At 39.5% G+C, this 20,783-nt stretch overlaps 2 protein-coding genes across 2 annotated transcripts in view; one reads left to right on the forward strand and one right to left on the reverse strand.

Moving 5' to 3' along the window:
• Nucleotides 1–1,410: 1,410 nt before the first annotated feature.
• Nucleotides 1,411–13,130, reverse strand: mrpl40 (mitochondrial ribosomal protein L40). Its single transcript, XM_059983190.1, has 4 exons — nt 12,989–13,130; nt 10,169–10,252; nt 4,553–4,708; nt 1,411–1,798 (listed from the first exon to the last, which is right to left on the reverse strand). The coding sequence occupies exons 1-4, from the start codon at nt 13,021–13,023 to the stop codon at nt 1,489–1,491; spliced, it is 585 nt and encodes a 194-aa protein (XP_059839173.1). The 5' UTR covers nt 13,024–13,130; the 3' UTR covers nt 1,411–1,488.
• Nucleotides 13,131–14,330: 1,200 nt separating this feature from the next.
• LOC132401206 (protein HIRA) overlaps nt 14,331–20,783 on the forward strand; it is a 139,969-nt gene continuing 133,516 nt past the window's right edge. The window contains exon 1 of the mRNA XM_059983193.1: nt 14,331–14,480. Coding sequence (XP_059839176.1) covers nt 14,444–14,480 — 37 coding nt within the window. The 5' untranslated portion in view covers nt 14,331–14,443. The remainder of the gene's footprint in view (nt 14,481–20,783) is intronic.

Here is a 20,783-nt window from a genome sequence, read left to right on the forward strand (position 1 = left end):
CAAACCCTCTTAAAGTATACAATATGAATGATGGCCACTAGCTAATTTGAATTCCCCATTTGTCCAGGTACACTAATGAGTATCAAGTATTAACAAGCCCATGGCCTCCAACAGTGATAATACTTGCATTCTGTCTCCTGTAAAGACTCTTCTCAATTCTCTCAGTTCCTTTATCTTCACTGTATATTCTAATGAAGACCCTCTCCAGAAGGGCCTCCAAAGTATCTCCTGAATCATGGCCTCCCCTCTAACATATTTGACAGAACTCTTCACTGCATCTCATCTGTTTTCCTGCTGTCACATTCTCCTGGACAGGTCAAAGTTCCCCTGGACATAGTCTTCCAGCCTACCTGTTAATGCATTTAACAGATCTTTCACTTTTTCCACCCACCTTCAAGATTCCACGAACAGAAACATTTTCCCATCCCGTTCCTTCAACGTTTGCAGTGACTGCCCTTTGTGACATCGTGGTCCACTTCTCTAATACCACCCCATCACCTACTCCTGGTGTAGATTCTCAGGCAAACACGATCACCTGCTCTTTCCCTGTTTTTCTGTCTATTATCCAGGGACCGAAACAGTTCTACCAAATAAAGCAGCAACCCAGTTGCATTTCTTCCAATCTAATGTGCTGCATTAGGAGTTGTCAACGTGGTCTCCTCTGTGCTGGAGAAAAGGTTGTTCGTCTGCCATGGGGAGTACTGCCAGGAGAATGCTGTTGCTTGCCATTTTAATTTTCTATTTCTATTCACTCTATCTGTCTTCTGCATAGATATAACAGTATACACAGTAAGTTTAACAAGTTTAACAAACAGCAACACATCTGGTACTTGGTCATGTTGCAGCCTTGCTATCAAATTCCAGAACTGCAGATCACTGTATTTCTGCATTAGATATGGCTATTTCTGCTGTAAATTATCCACCTTGTGTTATGAGTTTCTTTTATTTTCACTGCATTGGTAGAGCCTGGCTGTTGGACATGACCTACAGTCTTGCACTTTGCACCCTTTCACTCTCATTGCATGTTCTCTCTCATTTCCCCCAACTGGACAACCTGTAAATTTGTGCCATAGCAATGAATTTGCTGTGGTAGATATGTCCTACCCCTCTCACCTCTACCTTTTCTGCAGCATAAAACTAGCTCGTTTCCCAGCCCCCTCTCTTCTGAAGGATCTTCAACCTCTTTCCACCGATGTCACCTGTTTGTAGTATTTTGTGCTTTTATTTTGAGATTTCCAAATGGGTTTTTGCCCCCATTTTCTCTTTAGTTAGCTAGTCAATTAACATTATTATTACTAATTTCTACATGTATTTTAACCACAGTTTTCAAAGAGCACTGATAAGCATTCAAGGAGATGGCAACTTTTCTGAAAACTTGCTACTTGGAAATATTCCATAAATACTGCAGTATTACATTCACTTTATGACTATTTATTTAGAAAAATGAGTTTTAAAGGACAAGTGGAAAATAAAGGGTTCTCATACACATCACTGAGTATAAACTTTGGTAGTATCTCTGTATTTTCCATCAGGTGCTTGGTAGTCAGTTATAGGAGGAGTGTAACTACATCCTGGTAGTTCCAATGGGAAAAGTCCTTGGTCTTGTTTAATGGCAGCCTGGTACAAATCCTCTGATTCAAGTCGCAGTTCTTGTAGAGCTTCGTGCTGTGCATCTATCATGGATTGTATTATTTCCTGTTCCTTTTCATGTTCCTTCTGCTTATATTGTGACCATTCCTTCATAAGAAGTGCTCGTCGCTCACTCTCTTCCTCCGTCAGTTTGGGTGGGTCTCGAACTCTAGGTAACATAGATAATGTTATTCAGCTGTTCCAGTGGTCGTCATTAGTAAACAAGGTGAGCACTCTACTTTCTGGCCTGAAATTATGTTTGCAGAATCTGCACTGGAGATCGTCATAGAATAATCAGAAACAGCACAAAAAGAGGCTCCTCAATCCACCAGGTCCAGGCTGACCATCAACCATGTATCCACACTGATCCAACTGTAACCCACTTTCACTATCCCCACAGTCCGATCAACTCCCCAAAGTTCCACCACTCACCAACACTGTGTGGGCAAATTCAATGGACAAGTGACATGTAAACCTACACATCTTTAGCACGTGAAAGGAAACTGTACTGTGGTCACTACAAGAATATACAAACACCCCAGTGACAGCAACAAAGATCAGGACTGAACTTGGGTCTCCTGCTGGCAGGTTTTGGGTTTAACCAGCTGTGTCATTCTTCAAGTGATAATAGGATGCTTCACAGATTGTTTAGGGAATTTTATTCACTCAAATGATAAATGAATGAGTAGTTAATTAATCTTCAATGATATTAATTAAGGGAGTTTGCCAGAATTTACTACTTTAAAACTGTAGGTCTTGGGAGTAATTTGGAATCTTGTTTCAAAGTTTTAATTGAAAGAAGAACAAAATAAATGGTAATCTGTGGATCTTTGTGACAGTGGGAAGTTCTAAGGTACATGCTGTAGTCAATTGTGTACAGCCATTTCCCATAAACAGCATTATGAAAATTACAAAATCTGTTAGCAACAGGGTTATGTAAATGTGGTCTTAACTTCATCTAAGTCATAACAATAGACAAACACAATCTGCCTAAGTTAATAACAAACAATTGTACTTCTCATCAATACTGAATGCACCATTTTTACAATCACAAACTAGGTTCAAAAAAGTATGTGAACCTCTGGAGTATAATGCCTTCTACAAAAGCTATTTGGAGTCAGGTGTTACAATCAATGAGATTGGACATGTGGGGTGTGGAAGTGCCCTGTTCTATAAAAGATACACAAAGCTGGGTTACTGACAGAGCCTGTTCTTCTCAAGAAAGATCTGTTTATGTGCACCAAGCCTCGATCAGAACAATTTTCAGAGGAACTTAGAATAAGGATTGTAGAGATGCATGAAGCTGGAAAAGGCTACAAAAGCATTTCTAAAGCCCTGAATGTTCATCAGTCCACAGTAAGAGAAATAATCTAGAAATGGAGGAAATTCAGTTCTGTTGTTAACTCTCCCAAGGAGTGGGTGTCCTGCAAAAGTCACACGAACAGCACAATGTGCAATGCTGAAGGAGGTGTGGGAAGAACCCAAGGGTAACAGCGAAAGACCTGCAGAAATCTCTAGCACTTGCTAAAGTCTCTGTTCAGGTGGACACTTTAAGAAAAACAAGAATGGTGTTCATGGAAGACCACTGCTCTCCAAAAAAAAAATTGCAACACATTTCAAGTTTGCAAAAAGCTACCTGGCTTTACAATTCTAATTGGATAAAATTCTGTGGATAGACTGACAAAAGTTGAACTCGTTGGCAGAAATGCACACCAACACCAAAACCTCATCCCTAGTGTGAAGCATGGTGGAAGGAGCATCATGGTTTGGGGCTGCTTTGCTGCCTCAGGCCTTGGACAGCTTGCAATGGTTGCGGGAACAATGTATTTTACAAAGTCATTTTACAGGAGAATGTCAGGGTAGCAGTCTGTCACCTGAAGCTTAATAGAAGTAGGATGATGCAACAAGACAGTGATCTGAAAGACAAGAGTAAATCAACAACAAGAATGGTTAAAAAGAAGAAAATTTGTCTTTTGGAATAGCCAAGTCAGAGTCCAGACCTTAACCCAATTGAGATGCTGTGGCATGACCTGAAGAGGGTTGTTCATGCAGGGTATCACAGAAATATTGATGAACTGAAACAGTTTTGTATGGAGGAATGGTCTAAAATTTCTCCTCATTGATCACCACCAACAGGAAACATTAGGTGGAGATTATTGCTGCTAAAGGAGGTTCTACCAGTTATTAAGTGCCAGTTCACATACTTTCTAGCCTGGACTGTGAATGATTAAACAATGTGCTCAATAAAGATATGAAATGTTTGTGTATTATTAGTTTAGGCAGATTGCGTTTGTCTATTGTTGTGACTTAGATGAAGATCAGACCACATTTTATGAGTAATTAATGCAGAAAACCAGGTAATCGCAAAGGGTTCACAAACATTTTCTTGAAACTGTAAGCCATATTGAATGTTGGTCTCTGCTTCAAGGGCCAATAACTCATTCTTGCTCCTAATTTATTTATTGATGCTCAAAGAGCCTTTGGTTGACTGAAATCTGGCACACCAGATTTACACATTCACCTTGTGTTACAAGCTTAATATAAATATAATCAACATTTTAGCTGTCTGAAGAATATATTAGTTTAAAATTTTATTTAGATATACTCTGCTCTCTTCACTGCATTCACTACTTCTGTCCATTTGGGTTATACCTCGTATCTCACCATAACTTCCTTTTCCTGCACCTTTACCTGAGGCAATTAACATTTCCAGGTTGCACCTGGGGCCTTATAACCATTTGAAGGAAGATAAATAATAATGATGACACCAAGGCAGTTCCATAACATGAAAATAAAGTCCAGGCTGGAAAATAAACTTTTAACAGCAATAATTGCGAAGAAATCTCATAACAGAAAGAAAGAAAGAAAACAATAGAAAAGCATATATTTCCACCTGAAATCTAGTTTCTCAGACTACACAAACCTGCACTCTTCAAAGAACTTTGTGAGCGAGACAAAGTCTTCAATTGGGATCAGCTCTGGTGGAACCCGTTCCAATTTCTTCAATTTCTTTCTCAAACGGTCTCTCACCGCCAGCTCTCTTCTGGGATCCACTTTTTTCTTTTTCTTAGGCTCAGCTCTGCAAAATAAATTAGCCCATGCAAATTGAATAAGTGGATTAATTTTGTCCACATCTTCGTTCCCCAGCCTCCCCTCACTATCAACATGATGGCAAGGAGATCTGCTCCTAGTTTTTACTGTTGCCACTCTAGCAAAGGAGAAATCCAGTGATGATGAACACGTTTGATCAGGTTTACTCCCTGACCTAGCAGAAACAGTAATCAAAGTCGGAATTAAGCCTCGAGAAAATCACTGACATTCATTTTGAACCAAAATAATATAACACAATTCGATGCAAGGGTTTTGATTACAGATGTCAATAAATTTGTTGGATGTTAATAATGAGTTACAGCAACCTCATTATTTAAGTGTTTCCTATTCTCAAAATTTAATTGAATAATTTAATTCATCCATATATTCTCTCTTCCTGACCCCTGAAAGTATGAACAGTTGCTGCATAGTGGCTAGATTAGTTGATATTTTCTATGTTCTCTCCAGAGATAGACAATTTTTATTTGGCTCACACAGCGCAAGCAGATCAGGCTCAAAGATAATGATAAGCTTTGTTAGATTATTAGATTTACAGCATTAATTGTGTTATATTTTAAAACTGTAATTAAAATTATCACAAAGTCAATCAAATTATTATCAAACACACACACACTACCCTGAGATTCATTGCCTTGCAGGCAATTACAGGAAAATAAAGAAGTTTTATATAAACAAGCATACACAGTAGATTCCAGTTAATTGGGACACTTCATAAGCTGCTGCCCCAATTAGTCAAAGTTTCATGGAAATAGTTAAAAAGGTATAGAAAAGACAAACTGAGTAACACGTACACAACGCTGGAAGAACTCAGCAGGTCAGGCAGCATCTGTGAGAAAAGAGTAGCGAATGTTTCGGGCTGAGACCCTTCATCAGGAACAAATTGAACCTTCAACCGAGTAACACATTGTGTATTTACATGAAACACAGAACATGTAAATTAGAACACTATCAATACAACATAACTATAATACTGTGTATTAGTTCCTAACAGTTATCGACAGAAGAATCCATTCATTTTTTGCTGACGTGTTTTCTTGAATGACTGTAAATGAACAAGATCAGTGCAGACAGATTGATGCAATACTCTCAACGATTGTATCCTCCAAGTCTTCATTTTCACTGTAACATTCAAGACGATTGTCTTTACCTTCAAATTCTTCATAGATCCTAAGTTGCTGAAGTAGTGAAATCATTTCATTTTCACTCTCAGCCATTACTGGCATCTCCAAGCCTGAATGCTTGATACTACAGTGAGCAAAACAGTTCTGAATTGTCTTACTGCTTATTTCTCACCATTATCACTGACAAATATCACTGCTTTTTGAACATAAACACAAGGAACTAACACTATTTAAAAAACTGTTCACTCTAAGTATGGTGTAGTGCCTAATGGCCACACAAGTGCATGCGACTAACGCTAGTTAGAAACTGTTCAGCACAATCTCCTGCCCCAATGTCCCAAATAAACGAAAGGAATCCTGCAATTTTCCTGATTTATTGTTTTTCTTCATAATAAGCTGCTGCCCCAATTAACCGATAGCCCAATTAACCAGAATCTACTGAGAACATGAGCTGTAGTGTCCTTGAAAGTTATTTCATAGGTTATGGAATCAGCTCATAATCGAGGTGAGTTAAGTTATCTATGCTGTTCCTGTTCCTGAAGCTGGTAGTGTGGGAACTAAGGCTCCTGCACTTCCTACTCGATGGTAGTAGCGAGAAGTGAGCATGGCTTGGATGGTGCGGGTCCTTGTTTTGATGTATATGTAATACATAAATGAATCTGATTCTGAGTAGAGATTAACATCGATTAATGAATTAGCAACAATAATTATGGCCTTTCACAATAAAAGATTAGTCCTGTTGCTTATTTACATGTATTCATGTAAATAATTGTTTACATTATTCATTGTTTTACTATTAATAAGTATAATTGAGACAGATTGAAATAAATGAATTTTTGAAAACCCGTTCAAAATTATTAATTTTATTCTTTTAATAAGAATTGAAAAGTAACATCATTTCTACATAGTGTTGTTATTGTACCTCATATATAACATAAGTAATCAGAACGTGAAATTATAAACCGGTGCATACTCATAAAAGATCAAAGCAGAGGTTTCCAAACCTGGGGTCCATGCTTGCTTAATGATATATTGGTCCATGGCATAAAAAAAGTTTGGGAACCCTTGAAGGAAACTTTCCTTTCTCAGTGAGACTTTTGTAGCTCCACTGATGGTGACAAATATTTTATATATGGCTTGTATTCGATTGTTTTGAGAGCTATGCATGTTGGACTAGTTTCATCACTAAGTCTACTCCTATAATTAGACTTAACATCACTGAAAACACAGATTCACATGAATATGTTGATGACAATACAGTTAATATTGCCACTGGAAGATTTTTCAGGCAGTTAAAAGTTTCAGGAATTAAATTCCAGAGTTTCAGAACCCCATTATCTGGATTTTTAAACTTTGATCTAGTACTAACTGATCTCTTTCAATATTCTCCACTTCAACTCTTAAGTTGACAAATGTATGCCTTCAAATTGAGTTCATTTCAAAACTATTCATATCATTCTACTGCAACACTTCCAAATTCAGTTTGTCTCATGTTACGCTGTCTGTATATTTGATGTATTTTACAGTTTCTTCAAATGACCTGAACATAGAAATTCTTAATTTGGCAGTGAAGATTGTCATTATCTATCTTTTTATTATGAGCGGGATTTAAACAACCCTGAGGCAGCATTGCATGTTGTGTGCCAATAAAATGTTTGTGCATGCCATGTTGGACATGACTCCTGGACTTCTTAAGTGCTGTTAACTGCTTAACTGAAGCAGTTGCCTCGCTTCAACCATTCTCAGATAGTGCATTCCTAGTACTTGCTACACTCTGGGTAAACAAAGCTCCCCTCATATCTACTCTACATTTCTTCCCCTACCCCAAATCTAGGTCCTCTTGTTTTATCTAGCTCTGATATGGAGAAATGTTGCCCCATCTATACCTCTCTAATTTCATACATCTCAATTATGTCCTCTCTTAACTTCCTCTGCTCCAGGGAGAGCAGACTTAGCTTCTCCGGTCTCTCCCCATAGCTCAATTGCTCCATCCAATGCAGCACGCTGGTGAATCTTCTCTGCACCCTCTCCAGTACTATCACGTCCTTCCTATAAGTTGTGAACAGAACCGCATGCAGACTTCCAGCTGAGGTCTGACCTAGGTATTATAAAAAGAAAACCTCCCTACTTGTGTATTCAGGGCCCTGATAAAATGAAGGCCAGTATCCTGTGTGCCTCCCTAACCATGTTGTATACTTGCGTTGTCACCTTCAAGGATCTATGGACTTGTAAGAGGCCCTCAATATTCCCCAAGACCCTAGTATAATATTCCTAACAATATTAGTGATCTCTAGATGCAGCTCAACAGGGAGATTGAAAATCTGGTTGATTTTCAAAATTCTCACTCAATGTCAACAAGACCAAAGAGCTGACCAGGAGGAGGAGCAAACCAGAAGTCCATGAGCCAGTGCTTATTAGGGGATCAAAGGTGGAGAGGGTCAACAACTTTAAATTTCTTGGTGTCATCATTTCAGAGGACCTGTCTTGGGCCCAGCACATAAATATTAATATGAAGAAAGCACAACAGTGCCTCTACTTCTTTGGAAGCTTGCAAAGATTTGGCATGACATTTAATACTTTGATGAACTGCTATAGTTGTGTGGTGGACAGTATATGGACTGCTTGCATCACAGCCTGATATGGAAAACCAATGTCCCTGAATGGAAAATCCTACAAAAAGTAGTGGATATGGTCCAGTTCGCCATGGGTTCTCATCAGGAAGAAGGTAGAGGAGCCGCAGATCCCACAGCACACAGGTCAGGAACTGTTATTACCTTATAACCAAGGTGCTCCTGAAGCAACATGGATAACTTCATTCACCATCACTCTGACCTCCTACGACCACTACGATCTACAGACACACTTTCAAAGACTCTTTATAACTTACATTCTCAGTAATTTTTTATTTGTATAATTTGTCTTCTTTTGCACATTGGTGTTTCCATTTACAGGGAGGCAGAGATGTCAGACTTTGTCTGCTAATGCATAGTTTTAATTTAAATTCCATTGTATTTCTATTTACCTCCCTGTAAATACCTGCAAAAAAATTGTGTCATAAAATTGATAATAAACTTACTTTGAACTTCTCCCATTTGATCTTCCTAGTGATTTTGCCAGTGTAGATCTAGGTAGTGTGTGGTAGACACACTGGGGGAAAGATTCATGATCTCCAATGTGATGAGTGTTAATTCACTGGTACAGTCAGGGATAGTGTTCCTCAGGTATTTTGCATGATTCCAGATTACTTGTAGCACAGCCACGTCCATTCTTATCACACTGACTTATGCTTGAGTTAAACTTCTCACTAACCCAACAGACAAAAGTTTTGGGATAGGATTATGGCTGTATTTAAAAACTTTAGAAAGGATCAGTTTCCTGAAAAGTATCAAGCTGAAGGGATAAACAAGGACAATGCCAAAAGATCTAATGATGTTGAATCAAAATCTATGGAGTATTTAGCCAGAGAAGGAGGGAACAAGGGTACAATTTAGTCAAAAATTGTAAATTACTGAAACAGAAGGAAAAGAAAAATAAATGAGAATCTAGCAAATTTTGGACTTGCTTCTCATGGAGTATTTTCTCCCAACTTAATAACTTCACAGCCTCTTGCTGGTTCTACTTTACATGCTTTACCAGGCTGGGAAGATGGTCGATGCTTGAACGTGATAGGGCTCTACTTGGCAACAGATGACACAGGTAACCCAAGAGGAATAAGAATAAATGTAGTGATGATATTTTGGGAAAGGAGTCTTATACTGAATATTATTTAGTAGACAGTATACCTAAAAACTCAATTCTTATTTTGTATTAATGAAACAGCTGTTACATTTTTCCTTTGATCTCTCTCTCTGTTTCTCTTTCCATTGATGCAGCCTGACTCAATGGGTATTTTTAGCATTTCTTGATTTATTTTAGATTTCCAGACTGTGCAGTTTTCATTTTGATTTTCATTTGAACATTCTCCTCTTGTTCTGGTTGACAAATGCACATCTTTTAAACAAGTTTTCTCTTTGTTTCAGATTTCCAGCTTTACCTTTGTGCTTATTTTCCCTATAATGGAATATTTATCCTAAATTGCACCATTTTATTTTATAGTAACTGCAAATATAAGCCAATCACATTCCTATAATATTTGTCTGCAAATAAGTGAACCCTGGGCCAGATGGACTTGAGGTAAGGCACTTGAAAGGATTTTCACATAAATGTCCACCAGAATCTGATTGCTGAGAAAGCACAGAGTGGACTATTTTCTGATATAAATTCAGGCAGTTGCTTAGGTAGGACAAAACTCGTACTACATACTGTACCTTGTGGGCAAAGATTCTCTGAGTGCCAGCAGGGATGTATGCCAGTGGCTGCCTCGAACCGAAGCATTCGACAATGCACGAGGACTGGAAGAAAAAAGACCCAAGGTTGGTAATGTTGCCTTAACAAAGTTAGGTCCTTTTCAGAACAGCTTCTCACATCTCAGACTCTAAAAATGACAGAAAAACAAACTGTCAGCTGTGAGAAACTCTGGAAAGAACGTCGCTTTCAGGAAATGCACACAGACACTATAGTTCTGCTAATCCAAACAGCCTGTTTTCTGTTTGCAATAATGATCTCACGTTCAGCAGGATGAAGTGAGATTTCTGTCCGACTGGGACTGTCTCCTTCTTCAGACTAGCTTCATTCAAATCCCATCAAAGGATGCTATCTTCTTGTAGCAAAATCTTGCATTCTTTGAGTCAATCCAAAGTCAAGATCAAAATTTTATCCGTTACCAGTGTTGACTTCAAATTGCTTCCTGAACCCATAACCTATTAGATATTAGAGTGGAGTGCTGCACTGTTAGGAGAGACATATTTTGAGCAAAAGATTCAGTCCACAAATCTGTTCTCATAAGAAGGTAAGAACATAATAGACGCAAGTACAAATGGGTCATTCAGTCTCTCATGCCTACTCCATGATCCATTAAAATCATTGAGAACGTTTCACTCTTTTCATTGCTAATACCCTGATTCCCTTAAATATTTATGAAAGAAATCAAACCGCCTCTTGAATAAACACAATTAATAAGCCTCTACTGTCCTTTGGGCAGAGAATGCTGACGATCTCATGAAAACTCACTACACACCACACAATGTTTATTCACTGACCAATGTCAGAATGTTTGGTATTACAATTAACAAGAATTTGGCTACTCCGTTTCCTACCTTATAGGTGCACATCACAGACAACAGTTGTTTGAGATAACGCCTTTTGGGAGTCATAGTCATACAGGATTGAAACAGGCCATTTGGCTCAATTGGGCCATGCCTTCCCATCTAAGGTAGAGCGATTTGCTGACGTTTGACCTGGTTCACTCTGAACCATTCCTATCCATGTACTCGACTGAGTTCATTTTAAATGTTGTTAATGTACCTGTCTCAATCACTTCCTCTTCAGCTCACTCCCAAATAGTGTTTTTTGAAAAAATAATGAAGAAGTTCAAAGTGGGGAGGTCAATAGATGGAGTCTATTTGGAATCCCAAGTACAGTTTGATACGGTTCCGCATATTGCTATTTTTCATCTGTATCAGTGATTTGGATGAGAATATACAAGGCATGGTCAGCAGGTTTGCAGATGATAAGTGAAATAGATGGTATCAGGAGGTTGTCAGGAATGGCAGAGGGATCTTGAGCAGTTGGGCAAGAGGGCTGGTGAAAGGCAAATGGAATTTAAATTCAGATCACTGCTGGGTATTTTGGGAAGGCATATCAGGGTAGGATTTCCACTGTGAATAGTTGGGCCCATGACTGTTGTAGAACAGAGAGACTTAATAGAACAACATGGTTTCTCAAAAGTGGTTTCACAGGGTGGTGAACAAGGCTTTTAGCATGCTTGACTTCATCGTTTGGAGTGTTATAAATGGAAGTTGGGTGGTTACGTTGCTGTTGAACAAGATATTGGTGAGGCTACAACTGGAATACGGTTTTCAGTTTTGATCACCTTACCACAGAAAAGATGCTATTAAACTGTTCAGAATGTACAGAGCAGATTTACAAGTGTGTTGTCAGGACTCAAGGGACTGGGTTATGGAGAGAGGTTCAGCAGGTTTGGACTCTATTCATTAGGGAGCAGGATTAGGGTGACCTTATAGAGATGTATAAACTCATGAGGGGCAGAGATAGAGTGAATGCACATTTTTCCCACTTGGTTGGAGAATCAAGGACTAGTGCAAGTTTCAGGTGAGAGTAAGGAGATTTATTAGGAAACTGCAGCATAGTCTCCCACATATACAAACCTATGCTGACTATCCTTATTCACCTCCCGTCTTTCTGCAGCATAGGACACATAGTCTGCCACCCACTTCTCGTCTTTCCAAACACACATGAAACGTATCCCTCGGAATCCCTCCAGTAACTTACCTACCACAGATGTTTGGCCGACTGGTCCTGGGCTTTTCCTTTGCTGATTTAAAGGCATGGCCTTAGCCACCCTCCAGACTTCTGGCACTTCAACTGTCGCTAACGATGAGGAGCATATATCAACCAAGGATCCAACATTTTATTCTCTAGCTTTCGAGTGTACTTGGATATACCCGATCAAGCCCCTGAGATTTAACCACCCCAATAGTTTTCAGGACATCCAGCATCTCCTTTGCTGTGTTGCAAGTCACCACCAGGGCATTCCATTAACTAACATTTTTATGTCTTTCTCCACGGCTAAGAGGAGAAATATTCATCAACTAATTCCTGCAGTTCCACTATTCTGTCTAATAACCTCCCTTCTCTCCCCCGAATGCACTTATAAAATGTCTTTGGATTCGCGTTAACCTTCTTTGTTAAAGTTATACAACGCACTCGTTTGGTCTTTCCGTTCTCCTTTAAGTATACTCCTCCATGGATTCACTTGATCGAATTCAGATTCCCCCGACACCGTGTTTTATATAAATGCAAGACCTTTATTTAACTATTGGGAGTCCGTTGTCTCAAGGAGTACTGTGATGGTTTTAGGAACAAGCGTGCCCAGGAGATTAATATCGCCACAAATCCACTCGCACAGCCGGGTGCCGCCACTCCCCAGGGCCGTACACCATCACCGCCTCTGCCTCCCTCAGGCTGGACGCCGCCAGTTATGGCCCCTCCACTCCTATAATACTCACATCAAGCCGAGGAGTGGCCGGGCCATCCACGCCATGTTAACGGCAGCACCTTGAGACCTTCACACGGTCACAGCTCCTTTCTCCAACCAGCCCACATCACCCGAGCCACTTCCAGCGGTGCACCGCCACCAGCCACTTCTCCCCACATAATATTATCCGACTCGGATACACAATTCATGACAATTGTTCCCTTCCCTTCCCAACCTACAAGATCAAGGATCGCAGAATATCGGCAGCAGCAGTCTGTTTATAATCGAACATTTACTCTAAATTCTTAAAGGATATTAAAATCATTATGAAGCATGCAACTGGAGCGACTACAATCTAAAATGCATACTTTTCAGTGTCAGAGCACCTAAAATTCAGTCTTGAAATAAATAGAAAAGCCTTATAAATTAGATATTTGATTTCGCCAAAACATTATATTAAAACTTGTCAAAACTTGAACAATAGATTTGCACTGAACGTGTATTGTCGAATTTTCATAAAGAACTGAGCGTTGAGACGAAGTGAAGTAAAACACGATCGTGTTAAACAAGTTTATCCTTTGCCCTGGCCTTCTGCCATTACCCTAATTTAGTATTGTCTCTCAAATACAACAGGAATTTGCTTTGCATAACTATTTTCTTTTTCACATCTAGTAATTTGTTGTAGTGAGTAATTTGCCTAGGTCTTTTGCTAGTTCCTACAAACAATCATGTACTTATATGCTTATATGCAATCATATGCTTATATGATTCCAAATTACGTATCCATTAATGTTACCTTTTAAAAACTACTAAGTGACTTGAATACAATATGTACGTTGGACATCTTTCAGAAATGCTCCACTTTTGAAATAAATATTTTTCAATGACACATTCAACTTTTCAGATGATCTTAATGGTTTCCAGACACTTTTCAGACAAAAAAACAGTATCTATTTCCCAGTGTAAACAACTGAACCAGGTGATTCGGCCATTATTTCTTTTTTAATATCTGGGATCTTTCCGTGCATACATATTCTGAGTTTATAGTAGATGTAATGTTTGTTTGAATATAGTCAGCGATTAATTGAATATTTCTCTGTAGTAATGGAACAGGTCGGAATGGTTGAGGTATTGTTGAACGCTGAACAAGTTGCAACCAAATGAATGAATGAATGGGGATTAGAAGTCTTTGCTCAAGCCTTAATATATGCAAGCCTCAGTATATATTTCACAACTACAACGAGATATGATTGAAAATTATACACCTAATCTAACTTTTTGAGCTTTATTTGATACTCGGAACGGTTATGGTGACCTTGATATTTTTCCCGAGCCGTTGTGCTCGGGGCACTGAGGTTTGTGGGGAGCGCTGAGTGTGTTGCTCCCTTCCGGCGGAGCGGAGCGAGAGGCCGGGCCGCCCTGGGACAGTGACACCGAGACCGAGACCGAGAGGCTCGTGCCTGAGCCCCAGGTCCCGCGGCCCAGCATGAAGCTACTTAAACCTGCCTGGGTCCATCACAATGGTGAGTGGGTGCGGGGACGGGCTGAATGAGGGGGGATGCTGTGCAGTGACCGGTGGGCGGGCTGGGAATGGGAATGGTCAGTTGGAGGGAGGATGGGAGGGAGTCGGTACGATTTCGGAGGTGCAGGACCTTCCGAGTGAATCCACCTGTGGGAAGGTGCAAAGAATGGCGCCAGAGACAAGATCCTGGGCTGAAATAGCGATGTGGGAGGCAAGGATGGAAAGTGGAATGTGGACGGCGGGGTCTTCGGATTCTCAGGGAAGGGACATGAGGGCGAGCAATGGAATGAGGAGTGACGGCAATTGTCTCTAAGAGCTGATCGGGTTTTACACATTGAGGTACTGGTGAGGAGCCACAACTTGTGTAAAGATGGAGCTCAAGGAATATTAATTGTGAATTGGTTTATTATTGTCACACGTACCACGGTGCAGTGGACAACTTTGTTTTGTATGTCATCCTCACGGATCATTGCACCACATCGAGATAGTACAAGGGAAAAACAATAAAAGAATGCAAACTGTAGCGTTACAATGATCGAGAACATGCAGTGTAGGTGAACAATAAGGTGGAAGACCGCCAAGAGGTAGAATGTGCGGTCAAGAGTCCATTTTAACATACAAGAAGTGCATTCAATAGTTTTGTTTCAGAGGAGAGAAACTGTCCTTGAGCCTGGTCATGCATGCTTGCAGGCTTTAGCATCTTTTGGGATATGGTGATTCACAATAGTTGTGTATGGAAGAATAAGCCGTGGAAAGGTTTGCAGATGACAAGTGCAGAGCACAAGAGTTATTTGCACAAGGTTCAAGAGAAGGAAAGTATTTACAGCTTTTGGTGAGCAGAAATTCAACAGGTGTGGAGTGAAATTGGGAAGTTCTTTTATTTGGCATGATGAGTGTTTAATTTCTTGAGTCTAAATTTTGATAGCTTGGCAGAGTCACTCTGCAATAAAGGGCTTGCACAAGTGCAAAGAAAAATTCTGGCCATTTATGTTCAGCAAGGTATTCACAAAGGCAGATACACCGATTGTATGGTTTTAAGAAATAATAAAAAGCGATGCTTTTGACTTGAAGCTTCCCTCTACCTCTTACCTCAATATGTACACTTTTGACCAAATATTTGTTTATTTTCTAAGTTGGAGCAGGACATAAGGACATTCGAAAGAGGATCTAGTGTTTTCCTGGAGTATATGATGAATAAACTCTTCTTGGGCTTCCAGCCAGGTACGGCTAGCAATTTTAACTGACACTTCAATGACAAACTCTGCTGTATTCATCAGTGACGATGCCTATGTATGTCTAGTCCGATGGTATTTATACCCCCATCGTCTATTTGTCCTGATTGATTAGTCCTCATCTAAACAGGTTTCTGCTGCTTCCAATCAATTTCCACTTCTCTTTAAGAGCGAGACCTTTGATTTTGTTGAAATTCTTTTGCTCTAGTTTTATATCAATGGCTTCCTTTACCAAGCAGTCCCAAAAGCATTGGCACAGCACTGTAGTTTTGTGCTGTTGAAGCCAATCCTATGTTAACTGTCGATTCTGTGGGTAATCCAAATGGATACACCTCCTGTGCTCCTTGATGCAGGTTTCCGGCATGCGTCCTATCAGGGAATCGTGTAAATGCAAGCTGTCCTGAGCTCCAGGATGGCCAGACTTCAGCACAAAACTACTATGTCATGCCGATGGCTTTTGGGACAGCTTGGAGAAGGAAGCCATTGAAATCAAACTAGAGTAAAAGAATTTTAGCAAAGACAAAGGTCTTAATCTTAAGAACTGGAAATCGATATTAACAAGGTGGGACAGCGGACACCTGATTGGATGAAGATTAACCAATCAGGAGGGAAAGACGATGGGGGTATAAATACCACTGGACTAGGCATACCCAGGCACCATCTCTGATGAAAATGGCAGAGTTGGTAATTGAAACTTTGGTTAAAATCAATACCTGTACTGACTGGAAACCCGAGATGACATTTGTCTTCTGTCTGGAATATGCATTAAATTGTGTGTATATTTTTGATATTCATTCATGGGACATGGTGTCACTGGGCATGCAGTATTTATCGGTTGTGGCTAATCACTCTTAAAGTTATAATGAGCCACCATCTTGGAAAACAGGCGTCCCTCGCTTTATGAATGTTCACTTTACGCCTCTTCGCTTTTACAAAAGAACAACATTTTTTCGCATTACAAAGAGGATTTTTGCATTCATGAAAATTTTTCCCATGTAAGTTAATGGTTCTTCGCTTTACGCTATTCTGGCTTAAGAAAGGTTTCATAGGAATGCTCTACCTTTGTAAAGGTGGGGGGGGGGGAAAACACCTGTATATGTCTGTTCAATGAAGATACTTGGGTGTCTGAACCCCAATCATCCAGGCAAGCAGACAATGTTCCATTAGTCTCTTGAGTTCTGTTTTCTGGATGGTGGTAAAGCTTTGGCAAGTTAGGAGGTGAATCATAGCCTCAGATTTGTTCTTGGAGCCATAGTTGTTATGTGGCTCGTCTAGTTAAGGTTTTGTGTAGCAGCAAGAATACAGTTGGTATGGATTGTAGCATGATAGTGCTGTTGATTGTACAAGGGAGCTGTTAGTTTTTCTATCAGTGAAGATGGTCATTGTCTGATCCCTGTGTGGCTCAGATACTGCCTGTTTTTGACATCAAGCCTGTATATTAAGACTAGTGTTTAGAAGGGGTCCTGTAACTGAATTGTAAATTTGTGAAGTTCTTGTTATTGGTATAACAACTTTTTTCATTTCTCATATGACTAGATAATCTCTTTCATCTGTCACAGTCACACTGCAGTAACGAACAAGCCCCATAACTCTGCAATGAAAAACCTGCGCTGTATGTTTAGTGTCTACTTCCTTTACTCTTTCTCAAGGACAGATTTTCAATCTGTGTGATTTGTTCCAAAGTGTAGTATACAGTGTGTCTGCCTCCAGTTCTTGCTAGGTCCGGCTACAAACCACTTCATAATGAAGAGCTGTGAATTAAACTGACTGGTATGCATTCTTTACAAAGACATTTTCACACAGGAGGTGAAAACCTCAGTTGTGTGAAAAACAGGAGTTCCTAATAAAGCAATGAAAGACGCACACACCTTGGACATTAGGTTGTGGTACATTTTGATTAACACTCTGATACTGAAATGATGGACGACCATCAGCTTTAACTGTTTGCCTTTGTGCCCACCATGATTCAGCCTTCAGAGGATTTTCTGTCTAACACCATTAACTTCAATTTTATTGGCGCTACAGTGCCAATAAAAAGTATTCACCCCTCCCCTTGGAAGTTTTCATATTTTATTGTTCTACAACCTTGAATCACAGTGGATTTAATTTGGCTTTTTTGGACACTAAGCAACAGAAAAAGACTCTTTTGTGTCAAAGTGAAAACAGATCTCTACAAAGTGATCTAAATTAATTACAAATATAAAACACAAAATAATTGATTGCACAAGTATTCACCCCTTTTAATACAACACACCAGATCATAACTGGTGCAGCCAATTGGTTTCAGAGTGACATGATTAGTTAATGGAGATCACCTGTGTGCAGTCAGGGTTGATTGGAGTAAAAATACACCTGTGTCTGGAAGCTCCAGCTGCTGGTGAGTCAGGATCCTGGCAGAAACTCCACCATGGGCACAAAAGAACACTCCAAGCAACTCCCAAGAAAAGGTTATTGAAAAGCACAAGTCAGGGTGAATACTTTTTTTTTTGGCACTGTATTTGTCAAAAATAGCCATTCTTGTCTTTGGGATGCAACTGTTTTACCCATAATTTGAGTAAGGTTGCCATAGAACATGAAGTTAGAAGGAGCTGGCAAAAGCTTACTGTGAGCACTGAGTAGAGAATTCAAAGTACAACTTGCAAGAACAGGTAGATTTATTCTATCGTTTTGCTTATAGGCTGATAAGATTAGATTTGATTGATTTGCATTCTGAGGAAAAAGTTTCAAACTTAAAAAAATCTATTAGCAAAGTACATATGTCAACATATACAGTCCTGAAATTTGTATTTTTGTGGCGTATTTATTAAATACAAGAAACATAATAGAATCAATGAAAGGCTGTATCTGATAGGGCAGATAAACAATGTGCAAAAAAGCAACAAACTGCAAATACAAAAGGTAAAGAAATACCATAATAAATATCGAGAACAAGAGCTGAAGAGTCCTTGACAGTGAGTCCATAGATTGTGGGAACAGTTTAGTGATGGGGCAAGTGAAGTTATCCCCTTTGGTTCAAGAGCCTGATGGTTGAGGGGTAATAATTGTTCCTGAACTTGATGGCGTGGGTCATGCAGCTCCTGTACTTCCTTCCTGATGGCAGCAATTTGAAGAGAGCGCGTCCTGGATGGTGGAAGGAGGATCCTTGATGATGGATGCTGCTTTCCTGTGACAGCACTCCATGTAGATGTGCTCAATGATGCGGAGGACATTACACATGATGGACTGGACCATATCCACTATTTTGATGTTTACTGAATGTATCTTTGCTATTTTCCCCTTTTTGAACTCCACTTGAACAAGCATTCAGCACCACACCTGAATGCTTGAAAAGTGAACCATCTAATGGAATTCATGAGGTGAAGGTGATTAACCTTGATATCAGTAAAACTGAAGCCAAAGAAAATCAGGACAACTTCTCCACTGGCTGGAATCAAATATTGCACAAAACAAAATTTGTGGAGGTCTTTCATCTCAGTCCCAGGATATTGAAGCTTAAGTTCAAAATGGTAGTATTCGGCATAAACAGCTGTTTTATGAATTGTTTTCCTTTCATAAGATTGAAAGTAGAGATACTTGCTGATTGTACAGTATTTAGTTGCATTCATAATTCCATAGATTTTAAAGTATACTCTATCCTGTGTAGTAACACCTACAGAAAATATGGACATCACAAAAGTGAAATAGGTAGTTGTGTTATACAGAGAAAGCAACACAATGCAGGTGAGATAAGTTTGTGAGAAGGTCTTAATTTCCTAATACCCAGGAGAAAGTCGGGTTGTCCGAAAACTGTCTCAGTAGTGCTGGAGACTGTAAGGGGGGTGTTCATCTGGTTTAATTTGGTTGTAGAAAGTTCAGCTTTGTCGTTTGTACTCTTTCTGAGCTTTGCCATGTTGGAGGATGGATTTTAGTTCCCAATAGCCTTTTGGTTATCCAGCGCAAGTGGTATCTAGGTTTGCAGAGCTTTCATCTCATCACCGGGTTGTTGAATCACTTATCCCGTCTCCATTGTGTTGCTTTCTCTGTTTAACATACTTGCAATTTGACTTCACAATTAGCTGTTTTGGGTTTATCTGACTCCTCCTGTGATCTTGCACACTCTTCATCAACCAATTGTGCTTCCCTGGCCTGATAACATAAACCAAAGTCATGGAAATGAGGATAAATCTGGAATACAATTTCATAACTAGCAATGTCTTTCAGATATCGGTTTTGTTGTATCTGCCCTGAATCTGATGTTCCCTCCAATTTGGAATGACCAGTGTTTGCAAAAATCTTGAGCTATCTAATATTTTGCCCAGATACTGGGCAAAATCCAGTGCGCACTGAATTTTTGTAGAAGTAGACCTGAAGCTATACCAAGGATAGTAAACTAACAAGTCCAGTTTGTTGTTCATTGTTTTTAAAAAATAAAATAACTATCAATAAGAACTTTGATCTCCTCTTGAGTTTGATTGCTTCCAATCCCATTCATCTGCACTCTCACAAAACATACAGTTGCAAAAAAAATGTTTGAACCCTTTGCAATTACCTAGATTTCTGCATTAATTACTCATAAAATGTGGTCTGGTCTTCATCTGAGTCACAATCATAGCCAAACACAATCTACTTAAACTAATAATATACGAACAATTGTACTTTTCATGTCTTTATTGAACACATTATTTAAATGCTTACAGTCTTGGCTGGAAAAATTATGTGAATCCTGGTAGAACCTCCTTTTGCAGCAATAACTTCCACCAGACGTTTCCTGTAGCTGCTGATCAGACTTAAACCATAGTGAGGAGGAATTTTAGACCATTCCCCCATACAAAACTGTTTCAGTTCATTAATATTTGTGGGATACCGCATGAACAGGCCTCTTCAGGTCATGCCACAGCATCTCAATTGGGTTAAGGTCTTTTACTCTGTCTTGGCTATTCGAAAATACAAATTTTCTTCCTTTTAAACCATTATACTGTTGATTTACTCTTGTGTTTCAACCACTGTCTTATGCATCATCCAACTTCTATTAAGCTTCAGGTGACAGACTGCTACCCTGACGTTCTGTAAAATGTCTTGATATAATTTTGAAT

Source organism: Hypanus sabinus, chromosome 10 (assembly GCF_030144855.1).
Source record: "Hypanus sabinus isolate sHypSab1 chromosome 10, sHypSab1.hap1, whole genome shotgun sequence".
In the NCBI taxonomy this organism is placed as follows: Eukaryota; Metazoa; Chordata; class Chondrichthyes; order Myliobatiformes; family Dasyatidae; genus Hypanus; species Hypanus sabinus.